A 13,418-nucleotide genomic window follows, 5' to 3' on the forward strand; every position below is an offset into this window, starting at 1 on the left:
TTTTCCACTCTCCTCTTTCACCTTTATCAAGAAGCTCTTTAGTTCTTCTTCACTTTCTGCCATAAGGGTGGTGTCATCTGCATATCTGAGGTTATTGGTATTTCTCCTGGCAATCTTGATTCCAGATGTGCTTCCTCCAGCCCAGCGTTTCTCATGATGTACTCTGCATATAAGTTAAATAAGCAGGGTGACAATATATAGCCTTGACATACTCCTTTTCCTATTTGGAACCAGTCTGTTGTTCCATGTCCAGTTCTAACTGTTGCTTCCTGACCTGCATACAGGTTTCTCAAGAGGCAGGTCAGGTGGTCTGGTATTCCCATCTCTTTCAGAATTTTCCACAGTTTATTGTGATCCACACAGTCAAAGGCTTTGGTATAGTCCATAAAGCAGAAATAGATGTTTTTCTGGAACTCTCTTGCTTTTTCGTTGATCCAACAGATGTTGGCAATTTGATCTCTGGTTCCTCTGCCTTTTCTAAAACCAGCTTGAACATCTGGAAGTTCACAGTTCGTGTACTGCTGCAGCCTGTCTTGGAGAATTTTGAGCATTACTTTACTAGTGTGTGAGATGAGTGCAATTGTGTGGTAGTTTGAGCATTCTTTGGCACTGCCTTTCCTTGGGGTTGGAATGAAAACTGACCTTTTCTTTTCTTTTTTTTTTTGAATTTTTACATGTGTCCATTTATTGATTGCTGGGAATAGAGCTTATTGAGAATACACTGACATGCATTCGAGGGGAGAAATTAACCAAACCTGAAAGGAAGCCATTCAATAAGCCTGAGAGTTAATAAGGTAGGAGAGACACAGTATGTAGGGTGACGTCAACAACCATGGAGGGCTGTCCTTAAGATGCCAGCTGCAAATGCTTTGGGAACTTCTCTGTTCTGAATTACTGTGGAACTACCAGGAGAGAGAGATCACCCTGCCTCTTTATGTTGTATGTACCACATATATAATTAAATAATTTTAAATTATGATCTGAGACATTCCAGTAATTTAATCTCTCTGTCCTTTTAAGTGTAACTGGAATTCTTTTAATTTATATCACTTTATTGTATCAATAAGTTCAACACCTTAGGGAAAAATTGACAATATGCTGTAAAAATCTGCTAATATTAGAACAGAGCATAAATCAGCAGATACAGGAATGATATGACTACAGTTTTTTGCATCTGTTGTGAATCTTTCCTAGATCTCATAGCTGCTTATAACTCTAAAGCATACAAATTGGTGTGGAGGAATTTGTAAAAATGGAATTGCCTTAAACATTTCGAAGTGACAGTAAGTTTTTTTGCACATCAGTGAACAGCTTTCTTTCTAGCATTAGTTTAAAACTGACCTTTTCTAGTTCTGTGGCCACTGCTGAGTTTTCCAAGTTTGCTGGCATATTGAGTGCAGCACTTTCACAGCATCATCTTTCAGGATTTGAAACAGCTCAACTGGAATTCCATCACCTCCACTAGCTTTGTTTGTAATGATGCTTTCTAAGGCCCATTTGACTTCACATTCCAGAATGTCTGGCTCTAGGTGAGTGATCACACCATCATGATTATCTGGGTCTTGAAGATCTTTTTTTTTTACAGTTCTTCTGTGTATTATTGCCACCTCTTCTTAATATCTTCTGCTTCTGTTAGGTCCCTACCATTTCTGTCCTTTATTGAGCCCATCTTTGCATGAAGTGTTCCCTTGGTAGGTCTAATTTTCTTGAAGAGGTCTCTAGTCTTTCCCATTCTATTGTTTTCCTCTATTTCATTGCATTGATCACTGAGGAAGGCTTTCTTACCTCTCCTTGCTATTCTTTGGAACTCTGCATTCAAATGGGTATATCTGTCCTTTCCTCCTTTACTTTTCGCTTCCCTTCTTTTCACAGCTATTCATAAGGCCTCCTCAGACAGCCATTTTGCTTTTTTGCATTTGTTTTTCTTGGGGATGGTCTTGATTCCTATCTCCTGTACAATGTCTAAATTTAATAGAATGTCTAAATTGCACTAAATAATACATGATTTATTTAGGTAAATTTAAAAACAATGATAATAAAAATAAAAATATAATTATATTTAATTCTATCTTCTGCATATTCTTCAAACTTTATATACATACATATACATTAAAAATTCACTTTATACTTTGCATACTATTTTTAACATTTTAATACTCAATATGATATTCCTTTTACATGGAATACAACTTCATACAAGTATAGGAAACAGCTGCATGTATTCTTTATATCAGTATATAATAATTATTTAACCATCTCTTCCTGTAGAAAACAGTATTTTTTCTTCCCTGTTTTGGGATTTTTTTTTCTATTTTCCATTTACGTGCTGTGATGTAGATCTTTGTAACTGAAACTAAATGGACAATGGAATTATTTTCTGAAACTTAAATTTCTGAGTTGAAAAATATGAGTGTAATTTGAAGTATTGCTACTGCAGATTTTCCACCAAAAAAATCAGAACAGTTTATACAACCATTAGCAGTATATGAGTGCTCATTTCCATAAATTCTTGCCAATACCAGATATTTTCATTAAAAGCATACTACAGTGTTTGTATGTGTGTGTGTGTTTGTGGTGTGGTGGGCGGTACTTCTTCTGAACTCTTTACTAGATACAGTTTTCCCAGTTGTGATGGTATATTCAGTATCACACAGGCAAGGACAGTGGATGGATAAGATAGGAACTGCTTCTGTGAACCAGTTTCTTCCATGTGACAACTGAAATGGAAAAATGCTGCTTTTCTCCAAGAATGATGATGTCCTTTATATTTTTATACCACTTACATTTTCCCTTCTCTTAGCTTCTTTCTCCATATCATGAAGAATTTGAGTTAGAGAAACAACAAACTGGTGTATTACATAAAACTCTAAAATAGGTTAAGTATCTGAAACTTAAAGAAGATTCAGTGACAGAGAGACTCAATATAGACAAACACAGACTTTTGAATGCATTGTGTAAACACCAATAGTCCAAAAATAAAATGGAAAAGGAACTGCTTTTTTTTGCACCAATGACAGAAAAAATGATCTAGGGACAACTTGGAACAAGGTGACCATGAGTGGAGAGCAAAAAACTGCTGTTAAAGAAACAGTCACGAGCTTGAGTTTTATAAATAGGAACACAGAAATAAAGGAATCTAAAGCTCTTGAGTCAATGAAAAAGCCTAGGTCCAGTTTTAGATTCTACAACTTTAGAGAAACAGAGAGAATCACACTAGGCACCATTCTTGGATTTTTATTTGTTCCAGGAACTTTGTTCATCAATACACATAATTCAGTAATCACAACAATCCTTTGAGGTGCATGGTATGACCCCCATTCTGCACATTCTGCACAGGAGGAAAGAAGTCTAGAGAAAATACTTAAGGCTATCTCCTCATCCAGGGTCCAGGATTCAAACCAGGTTGGTCTGTCTCCAAGGCTCATCCTCTCATTCACTCAGCTACAAGTCATACAAGTCATCCTGAAAACAGGGTGGGGCAAAAGGACAAAGGTGCACCAATCCTACTGCATAGAGATGGCAGTCACTTTTGCTTAATCTTCTTCAACTTGGATGCTATGACTTTACCTGTCCAAAATGGGATAATTAGAGGTGGTATTGTGAAATTGCTGATACAAATGATTCTCTTCTGTTTGCTCTGACTGCCTTGTCTCAGGCACATCCTTCACTGACCTAGCATATAAATTCCCTTTGGTATGTCTAAGGCAGGTGATGACTCATTCACCTCTGACTGACCAGACCCATAATGCTGACTGCAGGTGTGTGAATGGAGCAGGAAAATATAACACCTTCTACACGTTAAGTGGGAGAACCAAGTAAATTAAAAGGTTGCCAGGAAAAGTTAAAAGAATAGGGGTTGTTTCTTTGGGAGGATAGAAAGCTGAATTGTGTCTTCCAGAAAGACTTTTTAAAAAAAGGAGAGAAAGGATTCAAACAAGCTGATATCTGTGTCCTCTGAGAGTGAAGGAGATATAAATTTAGATTTTGTTGTACAGGATTTAGATCACAAAGAAAATTTTCCTGATAGTAATGATTATTGGATATTGGCAGTAGGTTTCTTGAAGGTGCTGTGAAATCAATTTTCATTATCATAGTTCTTTTAAAAATGGGATATTTTCTTATTTGTCCAAGATGTCACAGTTCAGTTCAGTTTAGTTCAGTCATTCAGCCATGTTCGACTCTTTGCCACCCCATGAACTGCAGCATGCCAGGCCTCCCTGTCCATCACCAACTCCTAGAATTCACTCAAACTCATGTCCATTAAGTCGGTGATGCCATCCAGCCATCTCATCCTCTGTCGTCCCCTTCTCCTCCTGCCCCCAATCCCTCCTAGCAGGAGGCAGAATAATACGTTTTCAGGACCTTGGATAGGGACTGGCCCATAACCCAAGGGATGTATCATCAACCAGGGGCTTCCTGGGCTTCTCAGTGATGGAGAATCCATCTGCTAATGCAGGAGACAGGGTTTGATACCTGGTTCGGGAACATCCCCTGGAAAAGGAAATGACAATCCTCTCCAGTATTTTTGCTTGGGAAATCGTATGGACAGAGGAGCATGATGGGCTGTAGTCCATGGGCTTGCAGAGTCAGACATGAATTAGAATAAATAGCAACACAATAATAGTTCTGAGGACTAAGCAACAACATAACATAACACAACATTCTAAGACTACCACAGAATACCAAGGGACGAATGTAAGCATAAAGTAAGACAGAGATTGAGGAAGTCTAGTGCATAAGACTGGAGAAGGCAATGGCACTCCACTCCAGTACTCTTGCCTGGAAAATCTTATGGATGGAGGAGCCTGGTAAGCTGCAGTCCATGGTGTCGCTAAGAGTCGGACACGACTGAGCGACTTCACTTTCACTTTTCACTTTCATATACTGGAGAAGGAAATGGCAAACCACTCCAGTATTCTTGCCTAGAGAATCCCAGGGATGGGGGAGCCTGGTGGGCTGCCATCTATGGGGTTGCACAGAGTTGGACATGACTGAAGCAGCTTAGCAGCAGCAGCAGTGCATTAGACTAGTGAATCTTTGAAAATAATACCATTCCTTCTTTAAGGAAAGTGAAGAAATATGTACATATTTTCCCTGTATAAATATTTCCCCTCATATAACTGAGTTGTATGTGTGTAGGGATAAGATATTTTGAATGCTGTTGTTTGACCAAGGTCATTAATGAAGATGCAGTAACAGGAATTGGACTTAATTCAAAATAAATGCTGAAATGTTATTATAGCCACTAAGAAGAATTCAGATTGCTTTTTAAATATGTCCTCAATATTTTAAGAGTTGAAGAAAAAACAATCAATATAAAGACCTACTTTTTCCCATGATGATAGTTCAATAATTATGAAACCCAAGACAATTTTATTTCATAGCTTGTTAGTAAAAACTTACCTACCAAATCACTACAAATCAATCTTTTGTGGATTAATGTCTGTCAGTATGATCTGATAATAATCATATCTGTTGTTGTTGTTCAGTCACTAAGTCATGTCCAACTCTTTGTGATCCCACGGACCACAGGACACCAACCATATCTAACTTTTTAAAAAATCCCTATAGCTTAAAAAATTGAGGTGTTGTCATTGTTTTGAGATAGTTCTAGTTTTTACCCCTATTTTCAGTACTTTTATTAATTTTGCCCTTGTATAATATGTCCACATCTATTATGTTTAGATACATTTGTTATTCAACTATAGAGATTTATTTGCAAACCCCATGTTCTCTCTCATTAATCCCCCGCATATTCTATTTAAAGGCTTGTTTTGCAGAATATCTTGATACTCTGCAAATTTACAGAATATTCTTACAGAATTTTTACAGAATATTTACAGAATACTCTCTGTAAATCTTTTTCTCATATAACTAATGTAGAATAAAAATGTTTCAATATATTTCAATTTTATATTTTATGGACTTTGTCAGATGCCATTCTTCCTTCTCTCTCTTACTCTCTAGGATTTGGGCAACATCATAACAGTGATAAAGTCTGTTATAAAATCTGCTACAACACAGCAACATATAGCACATTTCCATGTTGCACTCTGGTAGTGGTATGCCAGATGCTTTACTTGAGATCTGCTGTACAGAGTGTCATTCTATAAACCAAGAACCTTCTGTTCCAATGAAACTTCTCTACTCATTGTCTCTAAAAGTACCTTTTGTGGATTCTAATTCACTTTCACTTACTCTGAAAGCCAGTCCCTTGCTTACATTCTTCAAGAACTCAGTTTCATTCCTACTTTTCCCAAGAGGTATTCTCTGATCATCTCTGCTTTCTCATTCAGAAATTTAGAATTGTGGTATTTTGCACATCACATGTAGCATATTCAGCCTAGTACTGTTGTGTATTTTGTGTGCTTGTGTCATGACTTCATAGCTGTATGATAAGTCTGTGTAGGAAGCAGTATAAAATGGTGGTTATGAGTGAGAGCTTCTGTGTTAGATGTTGAATCCTACCTTCACTGTTTGATCTTAGGCAAAGTATATAGCTTCTAAGAGCTTCCACATTCCCATCTGAGCTATAACTTTTATATGGAGTGCTTCTGATGAAAAGATAAAATGCTTAGGTATTTAGCACAGTGCCAGATACATAGGAAATAGTCATCAAATAGTCATAGGAATAGTTGAAGGTAAAGCCAGTGTCCAATAATTCTGGGCAACTCTTCAAAGTGCAGAGCCTAGGGACTTTTTTCAAGTTGAGAGCTCAATAAACTATTTGAATGAAAATATGCAGCTCCTTACCAGACCTGAGTATTAACACTTCAATTCAGTTCAGTCACTCAGTCACATCCGACTCTTTGCAACCCCATGGACCGCAGCATGCCAGGCTTCCTTGTCCATCACCAACTCCCGGAGCTTGCTCAAACTCACGTCCCTCGAGTTGGTGATGCCATCCAACCATCTCATCCTCTGTTGTCCCCTTCTCTTCCTGCCCTCAATCTTTCCCAGCATCAGGGTCTTTTCCAATGAGTCAGTTCTTCACATCAGGTGGCCAAAGTACTGGAGCTTCAGCTTCAGCATCAGTCCTTCCAATGAATATTCAGGACTGATTTCCTTTGGGTTTCTTTGGTATTAAAACTTATATAGCACTTTTAAGAGTTTTATTATGTCAGTTCTTTATGTATTCAAAACTCCTCCTAAGCCTCACAGAAAAGTATCTTTAAAAATTTCTCACTACCAGGAAAGGCAAAAGGAGATCTGGGTGGTCAGATGGAAAGGGGAAGGGAGACAGAAGGCAGGTTCTGTGCTAAGTAATTTATTTTCAGGCTGGCATCATTTGGCCGTGACCTGGGAGGCAGGCAAAGAGCACATGTCTTTTAGTTTTCTTTCTATCTGTGGAAAAAATCTGTTTCTATTTTAAGATCCAGAATAAAAGCATGTTCTTTTCCCCCAGATTTTTGAGGTATAATTGACAAACAAAATAGCTTATGTTTAAGGTGTGCAATGTGGTAGTTTGAAATACATATACTTTGTGAAATAATTACTACAGTCAAGTTGATTCACACATCCATTACCTCATATAGTTACTTCTCTTGTTTTTTTCTGAGAACATTTAAGAAACTCTCAGCAAATTTGAAGTACACAATACATATTATTAGCTATAGATTATTATTATTAGAATATATATATATGTCACTAACTGTATAGTCACCATGCTGTACAATAGATCCTCAGAACTTACTCATAACTGAAGTTTTCCATTCTTGACCAACATCTCCCCAGTTTCTCCATTCCCTTACTTCTGGTAACCACTGTTCTACTCTTGCTCTATGAGCTTAACTCTTTTAGATTTCACGTATAAGAGAGATCATACAGTATTTGTCTTTTTATGTCTGGCTTATTTCACTTAACATAAAGTCCTCTAAGTTCACCAATGTTATTGCAAGCGGTGGTCTTTTTTGTTGTTGTTCAGTCACTAAGTTGCGTCCGAATCTTTGTGACCCCAGGAACTACAGCATGCCAGGCTTCCCTTTCCTTTACTGTCTCCCAGAGTATGTGCAAACTCATGTCCATTGAGTCTGTGATGCCGTCCAAACATCCAGCCATCACTCTCCTCCTCCTTCCCTCAATCTTTCCCAGCATCAGGATCTTTTCCCATGAGTTGGATCTTTGTATCGGGTGGCCAAAGGATTAGAACTTCAGCTTGAACATCAGTCCTTCCAACAAATATTCAAGGTTGATTTCCTTTAGGATTGACTGGTTTGATCTCCTTACAGTCCAAGGGACTCTCAGGTGTCTTCTCCAGCACCACAGTTTGAAAGTATCAGTTGTTCTGTGCTCAGCCATCTTTATGGTCCAACTCTCACATTCATACATGACTACTGGAAATTTTTTAATGACAAATATTTCATTTTGTGGCTAATATTCCATTTTATGGCTAATGTTCTATTAATAATATTCCACTCCATGTGTATGTAACATATTATTACATTTTCTTCATCCATTCATTCACCCATCAATGGACATTTAGGCTATTTCCATATCTTGGCTATTTGTGATACTTATTTCATTTCCTTTGTTTATATCCTTAGTAGAGAGATTAGTTCCCTGGTAGCTCAGATGGTAAATAATCTGCCTGCAATGTGGGAGACCTGTGTTTGATCCCTGGGTTGGCAAGATCCCCTGGAGAGGGGAATGGCTACCCACTCTAGTATTCTGGCCTGGAGAATTCCATGGACAGAGGAGCCTGGCAGGCTATAATCCATGGGGTTGCAAAGAGTTGGACATGACTGAGCAACTTTCACTTTCAGAGTAATTTCTGGATCGTATAGTAGTTTCATTTTAAAATTATGGAGAACTTCATATTGTTTTCCATAATGGCTGTACCAGTTTATATCTCTTCCAACAATGGTGACTCCAATGGTAAAAAGTCTGTCTGCAGTGCAGGAGACCCAGGTTCGATCCCTGGATTGGGAAGATCCCATGGAGAAGGGCATGGCAACCCACTCCAGTGTTCCGTCCTGGAGAATTCCATGGACAGAGGAGCCTGGCGGGCTACAGTCCATATGGTCGCAAAGAGCCAGACATGACTGAAGCGACTTAGTATGCATGCACAACAGTGTCCAAGGATTCCTTTTTCTCCATACCCTCGCTAACAAGAGGCACTTTCTTTAGGCAGCTTTTCCTGATTCCTAACCTACAGCATCTCTATTTAATATTTACATTCATGTTTGTCATGTCATTTCTACTAAATAAAAGTACTGCAATGTGATTTTAAGTTTCCCAGAGGTGATTTTCTTCCTCTTTTGTATAGTATTTGTATCTAGTACTATCATCAATGTAACAAGTACACAAGAGGTAATATTTATGAATGTGATATTTAAAATATAAAGATTTATAAATGTGAAAGTTATTATTCTTGGTCTTATATTAGAATTACCTTCATAGAAATACTGGAGAAGGCAATGGCAACCCACTCCAGTACTCTTACCTGGAAATTCCCATGGACGGAGGAGCCTGGTAGGCTGAAGTCCATGGGGTCGTGAAGAGTCAGACATGACTGAGCAAATTTACTTTCACTTTTCACTTTCATGCATTGGAGAAGGATATGGTAACCCACTCCAGCATTCTTGCCTGGAGAATCCCAGGGATGGAGGAGCCTGGTAGGCTGCTGTCTATGGGGTTGCACAGAATCAGACATGACTGAAGTGACTTAGCAGTAGCAGCAGCATAGAAATATGCTAGTTTGGAGTCTCAGCCTTCATAAGAGAAATTAGCAGTTTAAATATGATCTATCACATCATATTCAGCTCTCAATCAATTGGTATAATGAATAACTACCCTCCAAATAAGAAAATATGAATAAACAAATTGAAACAAGTATGTCATAGAAGCATTTAAACTATGCCATTTAAAAAAATTATAAAAACATGCATGTTTAATTGCTTGTTGCTATTAAGTTGGTCAATGAGAATTCTTTCAAACTGTCCAAAAAACAAAAGAGATACAAGCAGTAACTTAGGAATAAGGCAGACTGTTCCAATTCTAACACAAAGAAGCTTCATGCCTATTGGTGAGCCATTTTACTTGGCCCAATTTCCTTGTTGTAGCCTGAAGAGTTTGGATAGAGTATGTCTAAAGCCTTTACTAGACTGAAAACCAAGAATTTTCTTATTTGAATGCATAGAATATTCTTGCTCATTTAGTCTGCTTGTGTTTTGATAAAAGAGTAAAACCATTTTCTGTGATCAGAGTCCAAAGATAGACCCTAGCAATTGAGTTGCTTCCCTTGTAACACCATTTTATGATGCCTTTTTAGTGCCTTTGGCTGAAAGAGTTGGCTGGTAATGTCTATGTACCTCATAGATTTCTGAACCTGCCTTTATTGTGAGTAAGCGGCATCTGACTTCCTTCCTTGCACCCTCTGCTGCAGACAGATGAGCCATTCACTTGCCAGCTGCAGTCTTCCCCTTATTATCAGTTAGTGCCTCTTGTCTGAGCCATGATATGCTTCCAAAGTCCAGGGAGCTGAGGATTTTGTCATGTGTTCAATCTTCCATTTGGGTTTTACTGGACTGTATGAGGCCACTGAAGGTAATTAAAAGAAGAGGCAAAAACTTTAATTTGGTAATTTAGTATTATGGAACAGGAAACAAGAACGTTTTCTTTTTAAAAAGACAGGATAATCTTATTAGATTTCAACAATGTCCATGAAAATTTTATAGACATTGAGATTTCAATAGTAAGTTCTTAATGGATAGTATCATTGTTTTAAAGTTCTTTTACTTAACTCTTGCTATATATTGTGCAATAAATGTGATATGTGATATTTACCTTGAAAAAATTTGAAAGCTAATGCCAGACTGTCCACTAAAATTTGAACTACTCTTACCAAAAGTGAATGTATTTGTGCCTTTCCAATAATGAACATCATGAATCTTTGAAATTCTGACAATCTGATAAATAAATAGTATCATGAAAAAATAGCATCTTATTTTAACTGTACTATCTTCATAATTACTGAGATTCAGTGATTTTTTTCATATACTATTACCCACTTTTACTTATTTTGTTTTCATTGCTTATTTATAATTTTTGCCTCTTCATCTACTGGGTTGTTACAACAAATGTAGTTTTACTGTGCATTTAGTGTCTAGAATTATTCTAAATACTAAGACTACATCATTGGATAAATGAATTATGACTTATTCAGAACAAGGTGTTCTCATGGAACTAGGGGGAAGAGAAAACTAAATAAGAAAAAATTTCAGGTAATGTACAAAAATTAGAAAAATCAAGGGATATGATCAGCATTAACTGGCAGGTTACGTTGAGCTGAGTACAAAATAAAATATGAGGTTGAAAAAATTGCTGGAGATGGAATGGTAAAATATATGCGCTCTAATGATGAGGACAAAAACAGAGACTGGGATGCTTGATATCCACATTCAGAGATATTAGAAACATTTGTGAATACAAGGTTAAACGTGTGAACATGAAAGTAACTGAGTTACAGGAAATATCACTGGATAGAGGAGGTTGAGAAAACCCAAGTCATTTACATGGGTATCAAAATCCCTAAACTTGGAGACAGGCGTGGAGGTACAGAGGAGGTGGGGGCTAAATCCATCCGTGAAATAGAGAGATGGGGAGCTGACATGATGTGATACTTGTCTTTTGTGGCATTTTTGTTATTTATTTGTTTCTGCACTAGGTCTTCACCGTTGTGCACAGGCTTTCTCTAGTTACGACCAGCATGGGCTACACTCTAGTTGCGGTGCCTGGGCTTCTCATTGCAGTGGCTTCTCCTGTGAAGCAGGAGCTCTAGGCTTGTGGGCTTCACTAGTTGTGGTGCCGGAGCTTAGTTGTCCAGGGGCATGTGGAATCTTCTGAAATCAGGGATCAAACCTGTGTCCCCTGCATCGGCAGGCAGATCCTTAACCACTGGACCACCAGGGAAGAAGTCCTGATACTTGCTTTATTTCATTGATTTCTATTTCTTACTTTTAAAGTATATTTTATTATAATAATATTGAAACCAAAGCATAAGACCAAATCTCCTATAATTCTTTCACTTTATCAGAGGCTATTGATAAAGTGAAAGAATTTTATGATTGATCCCTGTAGCAGCTTCGATTGAGCCTTGTAGCCGGTTTTTATCTGTGTAGTCCAGCCTGGCCAGGTGCTCCATTTGCTTGGCTTACTCACTCTTCATGGAAATGTGGCAGGACTTGCTATCAGCTTGAATGTCTGCTCTTAACCTGGCAGCCAGATGAAGCAAGTCCTCAACTGAACATGTCTCATCGTGCTGGCTGACCTCCTATCCCTATGTGCTGACCTCTCCCATATCGCTAAAATCTGGGACAGCCACTAGTGATGATGGCTGTAAAACAGGACAGCATATTTTATGTCTCAAAACCATTTTCACTGTGGACACCCAAGTTACTAATTTTCTATTTCTTTCAGAGTTGATAGTTTGATTACATTTGATTATTTTCTTTACTCCATCCAGATCTTCCTTCAGTCCCAGTTATATTTTCAAATTACTTGGCAAGTCAGTTCTCTCTGTTCTCTGGGACTAATGAGTCTTTGTTCTAGCTTGTGAGTACTGTCCTTGTCAGGTTGTCTTGAACATCTGCTGATTGTTTCCGGACAGGGAATTATGGGGAGAGCGGAATGGATGCGTTCAAAGAGCTGGCCGCCCAGGAAGGCCTCTGCATCGCCCACTCAGACAAAATCTACAGCAACGCTGGGGAGAAGAGCTTTGACCGACTTCTGCGCAAGCTCCGAGAGCGGCTTCCCAAGGCCAGAGTGGTGGTGTGCTTCTGCGAAGGGATGACTGTCCGGGGCCTCCTGAGCGCCATGCGGCGCCTTGGCGTTGTGGGCGAGTTCTCACTCATCGGAAGGTAAATTTCCATCTCTTTCTCCCTCTTTCTCTCTCTCTCTCTCTCTCTCTCTAACACACACACACAACTTGCTCTCATTGAACTGGACTCCCTGACTCCAAAACAGTGAGATGTGCTTTGGTCCTGAATCTCACTGAGAGTGAGGCTATTGCTGTTTTCATGATAAAGAAGAGCAGAGCAGTGGATGACAAGATGATGAGAGTGTTTCAGAAAAAAGCGGGAAATTGTTGCTGGAATGTTTTGTCGTGGTAAATTGTTCTTTTCATTTGCTTCTGGGCTTCTACCTCTCCTCCTCCCCAAACCACATGTCTTATATTCCTAAGCATAGATATCTTAACGAGGTCTTGGTGGATGAAGGGTAGTAGTGAAGATGGAAATATACATTCAGGTCTGAAATGTAGAAGACTAGCTGAATGCAGGTGTGGACATGCAGCCAAACTCTGGTACTTGGTCATTTAATCTCTTACATATATGGGATGGCAAATAGTGGTGCTGTCAGCATGTGATTTCTGGAATTGCAGGTGGTGGGTTAGTCTGTGTTCTTTCTATACCATGTGTAGT

The 13,418-nt window shown here is 38.5% G+C and overlaps 1 protein-coding gene across 2 annotated transcripts in view; it reads left to right on the top strand.

The window, feature by feature from the left end:
- GRM1 (glutamate metabotropic receptor 1) overlaps positions 1-13,418 on the top strand; it is a 416,270-nt gene that overhangs the window by 135,606 nt on the left and 267,246 nt on the right. For both annotated transcript variants that reach the window (XM_070377149.1, XM_070377150.1), the window contains exon 2: positions 12,608-12,857. In XM_070377149.1, coding sequence (XP_070233250.1) covers positions 12,608-12,857 — 250 coding nt within the window. The remainder of the gene's footprint in view (positions 1-12,607; positions 12,858-13,418) is intronic.

This window comes from Bos mutus, chromosome 9 (genome assembly GCF_027580195.1).
Source record: "Bos mutus isolate GX-2022 chromosome 9, NWIPB_WYAK_1.1, whole genome shotgun sequence".
NCBI lineage: Eukaryota > Metazoa > Chordata > Mammalia > Artiodactyla > Bovidae > Bos > Bos mutus.